Source organism: Theropithecus gelada, chromosome 8 (genome assembly GCF_003255815.1).
Source record: "Theropithecus gelada isolate Dixy chromosome 8, Tgel_1.0, whole genome shotgun sequence".
NCBI classification, from domain to species: Eukaryota; Metazoa; Chordata; class Mammalia; order Primates; family Cercopithecidae; genus Theropithecus; species Theropithecus gelada.
Window position 1 is genome coordinate 1,204,571 of NC_037676.1, and position 13,769 is coordinate 1,218,339.

The following is a 13,769-nucleotide window of genomic DNA, read 5'->3' on the forward strand; positions in this document are numbered from 1 at the left end:
CTAAATCAATAATATGTAGAATACATAATCCTAATTCTTGGGTGACACCTGTGAAGTATTTAGAAGGGTCACAATGTCTGCAGCTAACCCAGATGTTTCAGCAAAATAACAGTGTAACACACACACACACGTGGTATTAAAGCAAATGTGGAAAATGTTACCAATCATTCAATCTAGGTGAACAATCATTAAATCTAGGAACAACCTAGGGAGATCGGTGTACCATTTTGCAACCTTTTTGCAGATCTCAATTTTTTCAAAATGTAAAGTAAAAAACATATAGCAGATTTAATTGAAACACCATCCAAACTTTCACCAGTATTTGAAAAAAATTAAAATAAGCCCACAGGTTTAAATTATTAGCACTTAAATATATTCAAATTTTATTACTATTGTCTATAGAAATTTAACATTAGCCATCTGTGCAATTGTCCTCTGAGGCAGAGGAACACCATACACAAATATCACACACTAAGAACAGTACCGCATTTGACAAGACTGTTTCTTGATTCAGTAAACCAAGCTTGACAAACTGGCCAACCCAAGGTGAATGATTACAGTTACAGGATATAGATGAAATTATCACTTAGTGAATATTACAAACAATATTAAAATGTTACACAGACTTACAAAAGTTCAGCTTTTTTTTTTCCCTAAGACTATATGTATATGTGTGTGTGTGTAGACAGGTTCACAATATAGAAACCTATACCTTACAGCACTCTTGAGGTTTTAGCAAGGCATACATTATAGACACATTTGCCATACAGTGCAATTTTACTGTGTAAGCCATGAATAATAGTGCACTTAAATCCAAGAGTCACATTCAAATATATCAAGAGAACAATCCAAATACCCGGCTATTGAAGAAATACACATTCTTTGTTTTTATAAACTAAGTTCTGCAAGTACAACATGTTTTTGTGTAGATGGTATTAGATCAATAAGGTTTTAAACAATGAGATTTAGGGTATATTTTGTAGAGTAATTCACCTCTCCAAAGATAACGTGCATTGTAAATGTGTTGGCCAGACATACACAGGCAGTGCTGTACAACTCAGTTTTATTACAAATCACAAATATAGTTAATTCTTAGACCTGCAGATGGTTAAAGAGAATGGCTCTAGAAGTCAGTAAATTCTCATCAGAATTACTCTGCAGGACAATGTAGTGTTTACAGTGAGCCTCATTATCTTCCACTAAATTGGGCACAAACTACTGTTCCACAGTGTAGTTCAAGAGCTAGGACATGAAGTTTCTTAAAAAGGATTTAGATAACAAGTTCAGACATTCTAATACCCAGTCCTAGAATTTCAGAGGGTCTCTTCTGGGACTACTGGTTTAAAGGAAGATGCTGTGGACAGTGGATTATAAAGACCAAGCAAAGGTAGAAGCAATTTTATTCAAGAAAATAAAGAAAACTGATACTATAAGAAAGTTATAGTATCAGTATATATTTTATCATCTAAGAATAAATGTAAATGCAGAAATGAGTCTTATAATGTTCTTTAAGATGGTGGGTAACATAAAAATACTATGTGGTAACAACTTAGAATACTAGGTCTGGAGGAGAAGAACAGGCCTAGCCCATGTGAAAGAATAAGCAGTAGCTAATCTATGTAGTCTTGAGGTATAGTATAAACCTGGAAAGTTCTCTGAACCTCTTCAGTTCTGAGGGTTGCTCAATTAAAACGACAACAACAACAACAACAACAACACTTTATCAAATGTACTGAATGACTTCATTCATTCTCTGATAAATGTCAAAGCCTCCAGAACAGAGGATCAACTATTGTAACTATTGCCCATTTTTGTTCCAGGAAATACCCTTCTGATAAAGAGTGCTCGTAAAACCCTTGTGTTGTTTTCATTCATTCTATCTAGAAGTGGGCAAATACCAAAACCTTTATCCCAGATCAAGGTCTGATAATAAGTGAACCTGATGACCTACTTTAGACTGACAATTCAAACAGCTATTCCCGAAACCAGACAACTACAAGAGTTATGCCTTTAAGCAGAGTTTTCAAAGTGCAACTAAACGTTACTCCTGTTTTTCACTTGAGGAGACTAAATTATGGTCAAATCTTTTCCATGATACTGATTTTTTATTGAACATAAACCAAATACTCACTGAATCAAAGAATAAAATGCCACGAAATTTCATCCTTTAAAACAAAAAGCAATAAAATTCCATCTCTAAGTCAGGTCTCAAAGTTCAAAGAAATGTTTTAAAATCCCCCATATGGGATTTGACATGAATGTCTATTATTGTCCCCCCAAGTCTTCTCAAAAATCACTTTAAAATCTTGCTTTGAGACCCTAAGTTTTCTTGGAAATAAAATACATTTATAGAGTTTTAAACCTATTGAATTTTACTATTTCTGCGTGCTTTCTTCCCATTTAATAAAATCAAAATAAAAATTTTTGACCAAACAATTATTTATTGAAAGGTCCTGCCACCAAAAAAGTTTCAGGTTTTTAAAAACATATAATCAACCAACAATGTTCTTCTGACTAAAAAAAAAAAAGTACTTATTTAAATCTGAGGATCCTTATATGTTCGATAAGAGGATTATGATGATCCTTTGTATTTTAAAAATATTCTTTGCAGGGCCTACTTTATGTATCTTCCATATAAAAACCAGCTTTCACTCCACATGAACAGAGAAGATGCTGAATACGCAGGAATCTGATGATCTCTCACGTGATTATTACGGGCTCCTCCGGGGCAATCCGCTTGCTCACTCATTCTGCCACCGTGCTCTTCATTCAAGTGTTTAATGCCACATTTATCAAAGGCAATTCTCCAATGCAACGTTTAACAAGTGTCTTCTCAGGAGTGTATCCATGTCATTTATTCTTCTCATCCAAGAAAGGACGAACTTAACAGTACTACTAAAAACCTCTTCAAATTATATTGATAATGGACTTATTTTTGACAGTTTTTGGCTTTGGGAAAACTCAAATATTTGGATTACCAAATGATACTTTTGAACATACACTGATACCAAAGTTGATTTTTACAACCTGTAAACAGATCTGAAGTTTGGACAATTCCTAATTGTAAATTAATACTAAAATGCAAACTTGCCAAAACAGTATAGATTGTTGTCTCAGTAAGACAGCGCAAACGAAATGCGAATACCGTGCTATGACTGTACTCTGGCTCGCACAGCAAATGTGCATCAGGAAGACGGGTCTACCTTGATGGTACATCATCTCCGCATGCCCAGGCCTAATACAAACTCCCTTGCAAGTTTCTACCCATGGAAGCCCTATGGCTGATCAACAGAAGCAGTGGGAGTCACTTCTGGCTTTTTCTTTACTTAGAGACAGGGTCTAATACCCAGTCTCTGTTGCTCAGGCTGGAGTGGCCTGATGCGATCATAGCTCACTCAGCCTCAACCTCCTAGGTTCAAGGGATCCTTCTGCCTCAGCTTCCCTAGTGGCTGGGACTATAGGCACACACCACCACACCAGGCTAATGGGAGTCACTTCTAAAGAAAACTCTCTAGATGGTTTTCCTTATACACCTGTTAGCTGACAAGAAAAGGTTCCTTCATATATAATCTTGAGACAAAAAGAGAAGAAAACAAAAAGGTCAGCTGTATTAACAGGCATATCAAGCAATTTTGAGGGACCACAAATGAGGGCTGTTTCTTTCTTTCTTTTTTTTTTTTACAAAACAAAGATAGACATTCCACACAATGCAGAGCTATGAGAACATCTCTTATGCTCCTTGCCATGGGATTTTAAAGCCCCAAGGTTCATAACTACAGCAAAGAAAGTAAGTCAAAAATAAACTGAGCTTAAAGAAGGCAGCAGGCAAATTTTCCCAAAGAGACTGTGGACTGTGGGCTGCTGTGTAGCCTTTGCTACAAGGCTGAGGAAGCAGAAGAAAGATGAAACTTGGGCAACTGGTGGTGAAAAGTATTTGCCATTTTCAAAGGCTTCTCAGTGTGGCCATAGATTTTGCTAGTCGATTTTTAAAAAACAATATTTTTAGCTCAACACACAGCTCTAAAGCAGAGTTCAGTGTAGTGTGTTCTCTTCTAAATGGTTATATACAGATGGTATGGAAATGGTTTTAAAGATTACTCATAAACTACCCTTTTAAAGAAAAACTAGAATTGGTTGTATTTGTTAAAATGAACAATGTCACCAAACAGAAGTGTAGGAGGGAAATACCGAACCACAAACATGTGGCGTTGCAGGCACAGACTAGCAGAGCGCGAATACGGCCATCACTGTTTCTCCAACACTGAAACACTCAAACACGTTTCTGAGGTTTCAAACACAGAGCTATATTACATTCATAAACTTCCCCCTCCACTTAAGTTGTATTTGCCTAACGCATGATGGACAAATCAATAGAGCCAAAATAAATTTGCAAAAGGCTCAGGTCAACATGAAAATTTTAACCTTAGTATTAGTAAACTCTTAGAATACTTACAAATTAAAAAAAAACCGCACACAATAAAACACACATACGCATACAAACCAGTGCAATAAGAACTTTAGACAAGGGCGGTGCATCTCTGGTTTAAGAAAACCGTATTTGTAACTTGATTATAACAAATTAACTCTATTCTAGATGATGGTTTAATTTTACAACCAGCATTTGATACACATTGTATATGTATGGTCCAAACCTGAAAACCAATTCAACAGTAACAATTCTCAATCAGTAACAAATTCCTTCTTTAATTCTATATTGCACATACTTTTAGTGTCTACGTTAAAATAAATTTAACTCTTCTTAATGTAAATATCAGAGGACCATACCTATCACCCTTGTAGAAATAATTTACCTTGAATAACAGATTTTCCTTTCTTGACAAACAAGAATGAGAATAGATTCAGCTTCATTAGTCCAAAACTATTTTAAAGCAAATGGCTATTTTATGTGAAAGACACTGGAAATGGCTAGTTCAACACAAAATCCTTGGTTTATCAATTGCTGCCATTTTGAAAAACATTTCTATGGTAAGAGTGTTTAAAAGTCTGACCCTTTTTTTAAACCACCAATTAGTCCCTAGAGAGATTACCTGTCTCCTTGGCTGCTCTGGAATGCTGTCTGGAGAGTGGACACAGAGAAAAAGCTTTGGATAAAATGGCATGAAACACAAATGGCATTAAATAGGTCATCTATTTCACATAAAAATAAAATGACTAGCACCTCCTCCCGGCTCCCAAAGTGACAGGGCCTAACAGGCCACATGAAACGTGAGTTATGATAGTAAGTTTCATTATTCATACAGTATTGAGAAATCCATTACATTAGAGGGGACCCACGTCTAAAGCCTTCACTTCAAGGCTACTGTGTAAAAGTGAACTGAAGGGCACAAGGAGAGAACGGCAGACACGGGCCCAGGAAGGTCCTTGCAAACGGTGCGAGGAGACCTTTCAGGGACTCTCTTGCATCCCGTCCTCTGTTTCCAGTTCTGCCAACTGCCTTCTAAGGATATTGACTTTTGCTTGTAATTCCTTATTATATTCAATGATGTTAACCATTTCTTCATATGCTTCATCCAAATACTTAGAGGACCTATTCCAACGTAGGAAAATACCTATTGAATCCAGGAATGGAAAACAGAAGGAAGAAAGGTATAAACACTGGATTAAAATTATATTTGTGGATAAGATATAATTTACGTATTATACATTCTTTTTTCTTTTGTTGCCGCAACTCACATCGGTGTTTTATTATAATCTAAAATATACAGGAATCTTGAGGTACTGAAAAGGATGCAACTGAATACAATATCTGAGAAGTCACTACTTGCATGTACATGCTCACTGATTTTTCAGAAACATCCCACAAAATTATCAAATAGATCCAAACACCATTCTACGATATATTCAGGAAAACAAGATGATAATTTACAAAGTCATAAATTTTCCAATTTCACAATATAAATCATTTATAATTATAGAATTTTGCTCAGACATGTAAGATCCCTTAAATGTGTTAAAACATTTTCACCAGAAAAGTGACAACTATGGTAAAAGCAGAACCACATATGTTGTTATTTGAAAGCCTGAACTGTAGCCCATGTGCTCACACACCTCTCTCCCTGTTACGTGAGAGGCAATCTTTCAATTCTGCAGGCAATTGCTTCTTTCCTCAAATAATAATAATTATCCTTTTATTATGAACCAAAAGGAAATATTTTCTCCTCTCCATAGGCCTATGTTAACTGTATCACACCAAAATAATGCCTTACAGATACTCAAGGAAGGAGGCATGAAAACCTTCCAGGCTGCACCACGTCAGCTGGCAAGTTCACAAAGGTTTTATGATTCATGAAAACACTCTACAAACCAAACTGCCTGGGTTCTAATGAGCCCTTCTATGCAGGTCCCAACGTCAGGCTCTATCAGAAAGGGAAAGCAGAACCACGGCGTAAAGCCTGACCCGCCCATGTTGATTCTTCTAATTCAGGAATTACTAAATATTAATGGTTAGCTGTGATGTAAATTTAAACAGCAGAGAGGCATTTTAAGGCCGAAGAGCAGTCTCATCCAACATATATGCCTACCATAGGATTTTACCTAACAGAGAGCTTCTTTCTCCCAGCTCTAGGTTGAGGAGCATGAAACACATACTGAAACTCTGGCATGGCAGGACTTAATCCACAGAACAAGGATTTCATCCCATTACTTATCTCTAAGCTCCACAAGGAGGTTTGGTACAAAGCAATTAAATCATCCTTCAGGCCACCCAGCTCCCAATAGGGGTTTTCTTCTGAACAGCTATGCTCATTTCAGTTATTAAACATGACAGTGGCTTTTAGGTACGTTGTCCCAGAAGTCCTAAATGGGAAGAATACTGTAACCTCTCATTTAAGAGATCACAAACCCTGTACTGTGACTGTGACAACAATCACGAAAGTAAGCAAAGAGAAGTTCTGAGCAGTCACCATTCCTTCACAAATCAAAGCACTAAAGCTCACACCCAGAACCTCAAGACGATCTAAGGCCATTTCCCCACAATGCTAACTAGATCTAAGGCCATTTCCCCACAATGCTAACTAGGGGACGCTTCAATAGATAAGATTAGAAGCCTGAACTGAGGTGGAAGGAAGCCACTAATGGCAGATAAGCCAAGAGGAACTAGATGTGACAGCTGACATCCAGAGAAGAGACAGAAACTGACTCGGTCTCAGACTGAGAGGACAAAGCAATCTGAGACCGTTTCCACAAACGGCAAATAGTTTTCCACACACGAATTGCCTTTGGGAGTATAACATACTAGAACACGGCCTAACAACTGGCATTAATGGTAATTCGGTTTAATTTACCAAACAGCTACCATTCTTGTTATGTATACTTTATGCTGTGAAATATAAACATGAATAAATGTGTGCTTATTATCTTCAAACTAACTTTAAAAAATTAAATGGTATTTCAGAGTCTTTGTTTAATGAAAAACTATACAGTTTAGATAGATTTGGGTTATTTTTATTTTTATTTTTTTGAGAAAGTCTTGCTGTGTTACCCTGGCTAGAGTGCAGTGGTGTCATCTCTGCTCACTGCAACCTCTGCCTCCCAGATTCAAGTGATTCTCCTGCCTCAGCCTCCAGAAGTAGCTGGAACTACGGACTTGCACCACCCAATTAGCCTGGCTAATTTTTGTATTTTTAGTAGAGACGGGGTTTCACCATGTTGGCCAGGCTGGTCTTGAACTTCTGACCTCAAGGGATCCACTCACCTCAGCCTCCCAATGTGCTGGGATTATAGGTGTGAGCCACCACACCTGGCCAGATTTTGGTTATTTTTTAATTAACAAGCTTCAATACTTAAGGGGCTAAGCTTCAGTAGTTGGAAAAGATCAGTATATATAAAAAAATCTGCTTTAGACTAGATTTAAAAATGAAGCATATAGTCCCATAAGAACAGTGAAATATCTGTGTTACTGCATTCATGGTATTTTGTACCCATTTATAGAAACTTACTGGAATGCCCGGCCATGCAACTCTTTAATACCGTTTAATACATGAACCTAGCCTAATGACTGCTTAATTAAGGGACAGAAACCCTCCCTGAGGAGCTTACAATTTATTCATGTCCCAACCACCTACCAACTCTCTTAGGCAAAGAGTAATATACTTTCTTATCTAGAAAAAATATCCAACATAAACAGCAATGTAAAGAAACACTGTTAATTTCTCAATGGGAACTGAAAACAAAAAAAGTGTGGCTAGCTAACTGATTTGAAAGAGAGAACCGTGCCCACATTGAGAATGACAATTCACACAGGTCTGAGGGCCACGTCCAGCTCACCATCTTCCTATATCACCAACAGCACACACCCACAGGCAACCGCGTGGACACCTGACCGTTAGGAAGTTTGCAAAGGATGCGCGGTTTACCTTCCCACAGCGGAAGACTCTGTGGAGCAACTGAAGGCCAGATGACAAGGTTGTTGGCTTCAAACAGGGGGTTGGTGAATTTACTCAGCTCGCCGGGCTGATTGACCCAGGACCACAAAGACATTGTCTTCTGCTGTAGCTTCAACTTACACCTGCTCAAGAAAGAACACTGCCATTAAAGTAATTCATTTATAACCACCATTATTAAGTGCTCCTCTTACTAGGACGATTTCTTCTCAGTATGGCAGAAGATAGAAGGTAAGACTTTTAGTAGAGAAACAAAATGTTGAAAAATAAATAGATTTGTCAAAAAGCTCAACCGGCATTAGAACTCTCAACAACAACAAAACAAAGAGTATTTTACAGGCTTCCAAGAAGCTCGCAGGAGGATAAAAACAGAGTCTGGTCACATCAGCTTTGGTGTTAAACCTTAACCCAGAGAACATGACTGTACACAAAAGTCCTTTGTTGTATTTGGTATTCTATTTTAATTAAAAATAGCTAAGTATAAAAAAAACTAATCTTTTTGTTTCTGAGAAGCCTACAATATAAACACAAAAATTAGACACTTTTCGACATTTATGTCCTATTTATTTTTACAGTTTCAGTAAGAAAGGGCTTGTTGTGCAGAAACAAACAGGATAGCTTACAAATATGAATGCCTGGATAGACCCCAGGGTCTTTATTATTCACATTGTTTGATAACCACTCTCTAATTTGTTTTTTTTTTTAAATTCAATTTTTCCATAAGTTATTGGGGAACAGGTGGTATTTGGTTACATGAGTAAGTTCTGTAGTGGTGATCTGTGAGATTCTGGTGTACCCATCACCTGAGCAGTATACACTGAACTCTATCTGTCGTCTTTTATCCGTTGTCCCCCTTCCATTACCTCCTCCACGACCCCAAAGTCCACTGTATCCTTCTTACGCCCATATTAATATTAAAAATGGAGGTTGAGTCAAATTTTAAACAAAACTTAAAATTCTTTAGAGACTTAGCTTTTAGGGAAAATAAATTACATGTACATAAAATACAGATAGTCAAAGATGAAAAATCAATGTGAATCTTGATGTAAATACATATTTCATCTATATCCACATACAATGAACAGGATTCATAATAATTCTAAAACTCTGGAACACTCTTTATCACGTAATAAACTGTCAGAGAAGGATTAACAGTCGATTGGCATGTTTTAGAAAAAAATATATTTTAACACAGATTGAAAGATAGCCTGTGGTAAACCTTACATCAACCAAAAAGATAATACATTCAATTCTCATAAGAATTTATTTAAATTGAAATTTTATTATAAAGTCAGTTTTGTCTCTGAAACCACATTATTTATGAGCTATGTGCAACTTAGTGCATTCTTTTTGAGCAAGCAATAAAAATAATCCACAAAATCACAGAGTCTATGTGGCATTGGACTTTAACTGCTGGGATACCATGTCCCACGCTATGTTCCCAGGAACCAGGGATGACAAGGACAGGACATTCTTGTATCCACTGCCTCCAGCCCTGTGCCCCCTGCCCATGGCCGGCCAACCACTGAACTTGTTCTGGCTGAGCCTGACACCACTTCAGAATCCTTCCCATTCAGCATTGCTGGCAGCCTCTACCAACTGGGAAGCAGAACGGGAATCTAGTTTGATCCCTTCTTGAAAGCTAGTCCTGAGGATATTAACAGGTATAACACCAAAAAAAAATTCATCGTCAAACACATTTCTTAAATGGTGAATTAAAACTATATACACTGCTTTACTGAAGGGTGTCTTAAAGCCTTTAATGATTATGTGTTTGTGACCCTCTAAGTGGAGACGATATTATGCACATTCTCCAAACTTCCTTGGCTATAGAAATTGCCAATCCCTCCTGTCCCTCCCTGCCAGAGTACAGTCCAGGACTAAGCAGCACATGCTTTAGAAAACGGTGGCTGCCAGCAATGAGGCAAGGAAGCCTGGTGATTGTACCCTAAAGAGATTACCAGGCAACCTCTCTGAAAAATCATTCTGATGTGAATCTTCTAAATGAACCTATACACTTGATGGTGCCTGGGCTGGGAGGTGAGTTTGTTACTCTGCCTGAGGACAGTTTCTAGGTGTAACAAAGTCTAGAGCAAGAGGGGGAAGACCTGTAATTTAGGCCAGGGATCCCCAAACCCCAGGCCATGGACAAGTAAGGGTCCGTGGCCTGTTAGGAACCAGCTACACAGCAGGAGGTGAGTGGCAGATGAGCGGCAGGTGAGCGTGTATTGCCACCTCCTGTCAGATCAGCAGCAGCATTAGATTCTCACAGGAGTGCAAACCCTACTGGGAGCCGCGCGTGTGGGGGATCTAGGGTGTGCCTTTATGAGAATTCTCCTTATGAGAATCTAATGCCTGATGATCTGAGGTGGAACAGTTTCACCCCAAAACCATCACCAATCCCGCCGCCACCCAGTCCACAGAAAAGTTGTCTTCCACGAAACCGGTCCCTGGTGCCAAAATGGCTGGGGATCACTGCTCTAGGCCACACTTTTGATGACCAACTGGCTGTACGTCCTGGGAAAAGTCGCTTAACTTCTCTGGATCTTACTTTCTTAATAAAATTAGAGGGAAGAGCTAAATTATAAATTAAGGCTTTTTCCATATGTAAGATACTATGATCCTATGTTAAGAAATTAACATTTAAAATAGTTGCCCCTTAATTCATGTATGGACTAATTTTAATCTAACAGAACAAAGTCTAGGACATGCTCTCACCTAGCATGAGATTGTCTCATAATAAGAATATACTTCAGGTCATTTAACTTATAATTAACTGTAGCCTTAGATTTGGCTCTAACTTTAACGTAGAGCCAAATCGTGGTCTCCTAGGAGATTTTGGCTACTTAGAAAGTAGCCAAAACAAGGGAAAAGGAAAGGTCCCCACGTGAGCAGCGTACTCACCTTTCACTTTCGTTGTTGCCCAGAAATGTTCCAAACTGTGAAGCATAAGCATGCTCAAAGAGCATGATGAGGAAATTCTCATTAAATTCAAAAGAACAGGGAAACTGACGAAGGATCTGCCACACGCAGTCCAAGAAGAGAAGAAATACAGGAGCCTCCCACTTCTGCTTGGTGTTACAGTAGGCTGACTGTGCACAGCGCTGCTGGAACGGGTGACCAGCCTGGGGGAAGATGGAGGCGTGACAGTCATATCCTGGTGAGATCACATGACAGAGCATTCTACTGACACCACTACACACAATCACAGAACCGACACCACTACACACAAGTACAGTGACACTCCTAGTACCTGGAACATCATATAATTAGGGTAGCTGTTGTACAGATTAATGATTTCTTGGTATAAAATAAATAGTTGCAGCAACTAAGGAAAAAGACACACTTCCAAATCCTTAATGAGGCTGTGCAGCTAAGGTGTGACCACAGGAACTGCATTGCCCTTGGAATATCCTATGGAAGAATAACGAACTTAAGTAATAATAAACTTACAAAATAAACCTTTCTAGGTCTACAAAATCTGGAGCAAAGTCAAAGAACATAAGCTCTCAGTACAAACAAAGAATCATCATCACCTCTGTCTAACGCTGTAGATTGTCTTGTACACTATACAAACCTCACCCTAAGTGGAGACAGATATGGAACTCTGATCAACTTTATAACGTCAGCTCTGACAGTAAATCTCTAATTATATATGAAAAGTTATTGTGTTGAAAGATCTTTATGAGTACTTTTCTACTGGAGATAAAGCTGTCCTCAATTACCCTCTTCTCCCAAAAAGAATGGCAAGAGTCTGCCATCTACTGACCAAAGTAAATTTAAGACTCATTTGACTGTCTTGTTCAGAACCCAAATACTGACCTTAACACAAATCATACTCTGCTAGGAATTTCACAGATCTGCTTTGTCTCTGGGTCTTTCTGCTACTGTGTGTGACAAAGGTAATGCCACAGAAATTTTACAGTGGTTCATAGAATTTTGATATCCATTAAAATAACATATAAATAAGTCAGTCACACTCATTTGTCTGTCTACTATGCATCATGAGGAATATAGCTCAACAGATTTTCGTCAAATATGGAGCATAAACTTAGGATGGTCTGACTTAAACAGAGGTAAGGTCAGTTGTCAGGCAGGGTGGACATGGTGTACGTAACAACATTAGTACATAATAAATGTGAACTGTAACCAGAGGGCAAGATATTCTTTTTGCCAGAAAAACATCTGCTTTCAAGATATGTAAGCATTTGTGTTCAAATACAATCATTTACCAGGTTACACAGTAAAAATATATTCAAAAGCAATCTCCGTGGAGGATAGCAATCCCCGTTATGAATGAGACCTTTATTTTAGTAGCCATCCAACATTACATGATTCAGTTTTCTCTGTGAAGGAAGCTTCACAGGGTGGAGCAGCATGAGCAAAAGGCAGAAGGGGCTAAAGTGCTTTCCTTGCAACTACAGACCCCACTCCCCATTCCCCGACTGCTTGTGTCTTTGATCCATCAAGACCCAGCTTCTGGGAGACCGCACTATGCTTCTCATTCTTTGTATTTCTCCTGTTTGTGACAAAGCACAGCCAACAAGAGTTTGCCAAGTGAAGGAAGTGTCAAGTGAGGAATACAGGCAAAGAGACATCCAGAAACGAGGAGAAGACAGATTAACTGGCCTGCAGGAAATTAAACACACCATTTAGAAATTTTAATCAATCAGAAATTCACACATTATGTCAGCTACCACACAAACCAGGATCACAGCATCAATGAGCAGTTCCTCTGTGAATCAAACAGCTCTTCTCACCTGTAGCCACTCTCTTTCAATCAGGGCCTCAAAACCACGAATGGTCCTGCTTCTTGGCTCCAAGATGATCTGGGCCAGGGAGGTCACCTGGAGTGTGGAATCAGTGCCTTCTGTTCCATGAATCAATATTGATGCTCCTTCCCTGATAGGAAAATCAGGGAAGAGTACAAATGGGAAATGCCCGACATGGTCAATGAACTCTGTTAGTAGCAAGCGTTTATTGAGTACAACATTTTAGTCTACTGAGTCCGATCTATTCAGTGTATTGAGTACAACATTCTGCTCTGACTTGTAGAGTTCAGAATCTAAATCTAAGGCACACGATAGATAAGTTTCTCTTGGGAAAAAATACGACTATAATGAATCCCAAATTTCACATGGCAAGACCTCTTTAAGTTGTAACCAATTTCATAGAAGCTTTCAGCTGAATTTTTCTTTCCTTTTACAAAACCAAAAAGCAGTTCTTACCACAGAAGGCATTTACCCTTTCCACTTTAATCATTGTTAAAGCCTCCTCTCATCAAACCTACAGACATACACTAAAATTATTTTTCTGACTTTGACTCTACTTTTCCACCATCAGCTGACTATAAGGACACCTTCAGAA

General features: G+C 38.3%; 1 protein-coding gene across 1 annotated transcript in view; it reads right to left on the reverse strand.

The window, feature by feature from the left end:
• Positions 1 to 350: 350 nt before the first annotated feature.
• MTMR9 (myotubularin related protein 9) overlaps positions 351 to 13,769 on the reverse strand; it is a 46,187-nt gene continuing 32,768 nt past the window's right edge. The window contains exons 8-11 of the mRNA XM_025393877.1: positions 13,163 to 13,304; positions 11,307 to 11,527; positions 8,376 to 8,527; positions 351 to 5,570 (exon numbers count right to left, since the gene is read on the reverse strand). Coding sequence (XP_025249662.1) covers positions 5,407 to 5,570; positions 8,376 to 8,527; positions 11,307 to 11,527; positions 13,163 to 13,304 — 679 coding nt within the window. The 3' untranslated portion in view covers positions 351 to 5,406. The remainder of the gene's footprint in view (positions 5,571 to 8,375; positions 8,528 to 11,306; positions 11,528 to 13,162; positions 13,305 to 13,769) is intronic.